The sequence below is a fragment of the Priapulus caudatus genome, unplaced genomic scaffold, assembly GCF_000485595.1.
Source record: "Priapulus caudatus unplaced genomic scaffold, Priapulus_caudatus-5.0.1 Scaffold876, whole genome shotgun sequence".
Classification (NCBI taxonomy): Eukaryota; Metazoa; Priapulida; class Priapulimorpha; order Priapulimorphida; family Priapulidae; genus Priapulus; species Priapulus caudatus.
Genome location: NW_014577937.1, coordinates 110,992 through 111,741, shown reverse-complemented (window position 1 = coordinate 111,741; position 750 = coordinate 110,992). Strand labels below are relative to the sequence as shown.

The 750-nt window shown below is 46.5% G+C and overlaps 1 protein-coding gene across 1 annotated transcript in view; it reads left to right on the top strand.

Annotated features, from left to right (window-relative positions):
- LOC106814143 (CD109 antigen-like) overlaps positions 1 to 750 on the top strand; it is a 13,885-nt gene that overhangs the window by 4,033 nt on the left and 9,102 nt on the right. The window contains exon 7 of the mRNA XM_014818434.1: positions 487 to 660. Coding sequence (XP_014673920.1) covers positions 487 to 660 — 174 coding nt within the window. The remainder of the gene's footprint in view (positions 1 to 486; positions 661 to 750) is intronic.

Below are 750 nucleotides of genomic sequence, written 5' to 3'. Positions count from 1 at the left end.
GGGGGCTTGTGTCAGTAGTATATCATCCTATGTATCTCAGCATATGAAGTTAGTTAAGCGTGGGGGCTTGTGTCAGTAGTATATCATCCTATGTATCTCAGCATATGAAGTTAGTTAAGCGTGGGGGCTTGTGTAGGCAGTATATGATCCTATGTATCTCAGCATATGAAGTTAGTTAAGCGTGGGGGCTTGTGTAGGCAGTATATGATCCTATGTATCTCAGCATATGAAGTTAGTTAAGCGTGGGGGCTTGTGTAGGCAGTATATCATCCTTGGTATCTCAGCATATGAAGTTAAACATGGGCAGATGGGGGACCTGTGTAGGCAGTATTTCATGCTGAGTATTTCAGAATACAAAGTTAAACGGGGGGGGGGGGCCTGTTGTGTAGGCAGTATATCGTGCTGTAAGTTTTAGACTATGAATTTGACCGCGTATACAGACGTGTAGACAGCGTGTGATTTCTGAGCGTTTCCTTGGCTGTTCAGGCGAGGCACTCGGAGGCAGAGAATAGTGGATTCTTCACAGCGCAGGCGTTCACCGCTCAGTCAGAAACCTTCCTGCAGCTGACGCTAGACAAGGAGAAGGTGGAGGTTGGATCACCGCTGCCGCTGGTCGTCACCGTTAACTCTACCGTGCCCATCGATCAACTCACTTATCAGGTATTAACGATCAACTCACCTATCAGGTATTAATGACCTGCTCACCTATCAGGTATTAATGACCTGCTCACCTATCAGGTATTAATGACC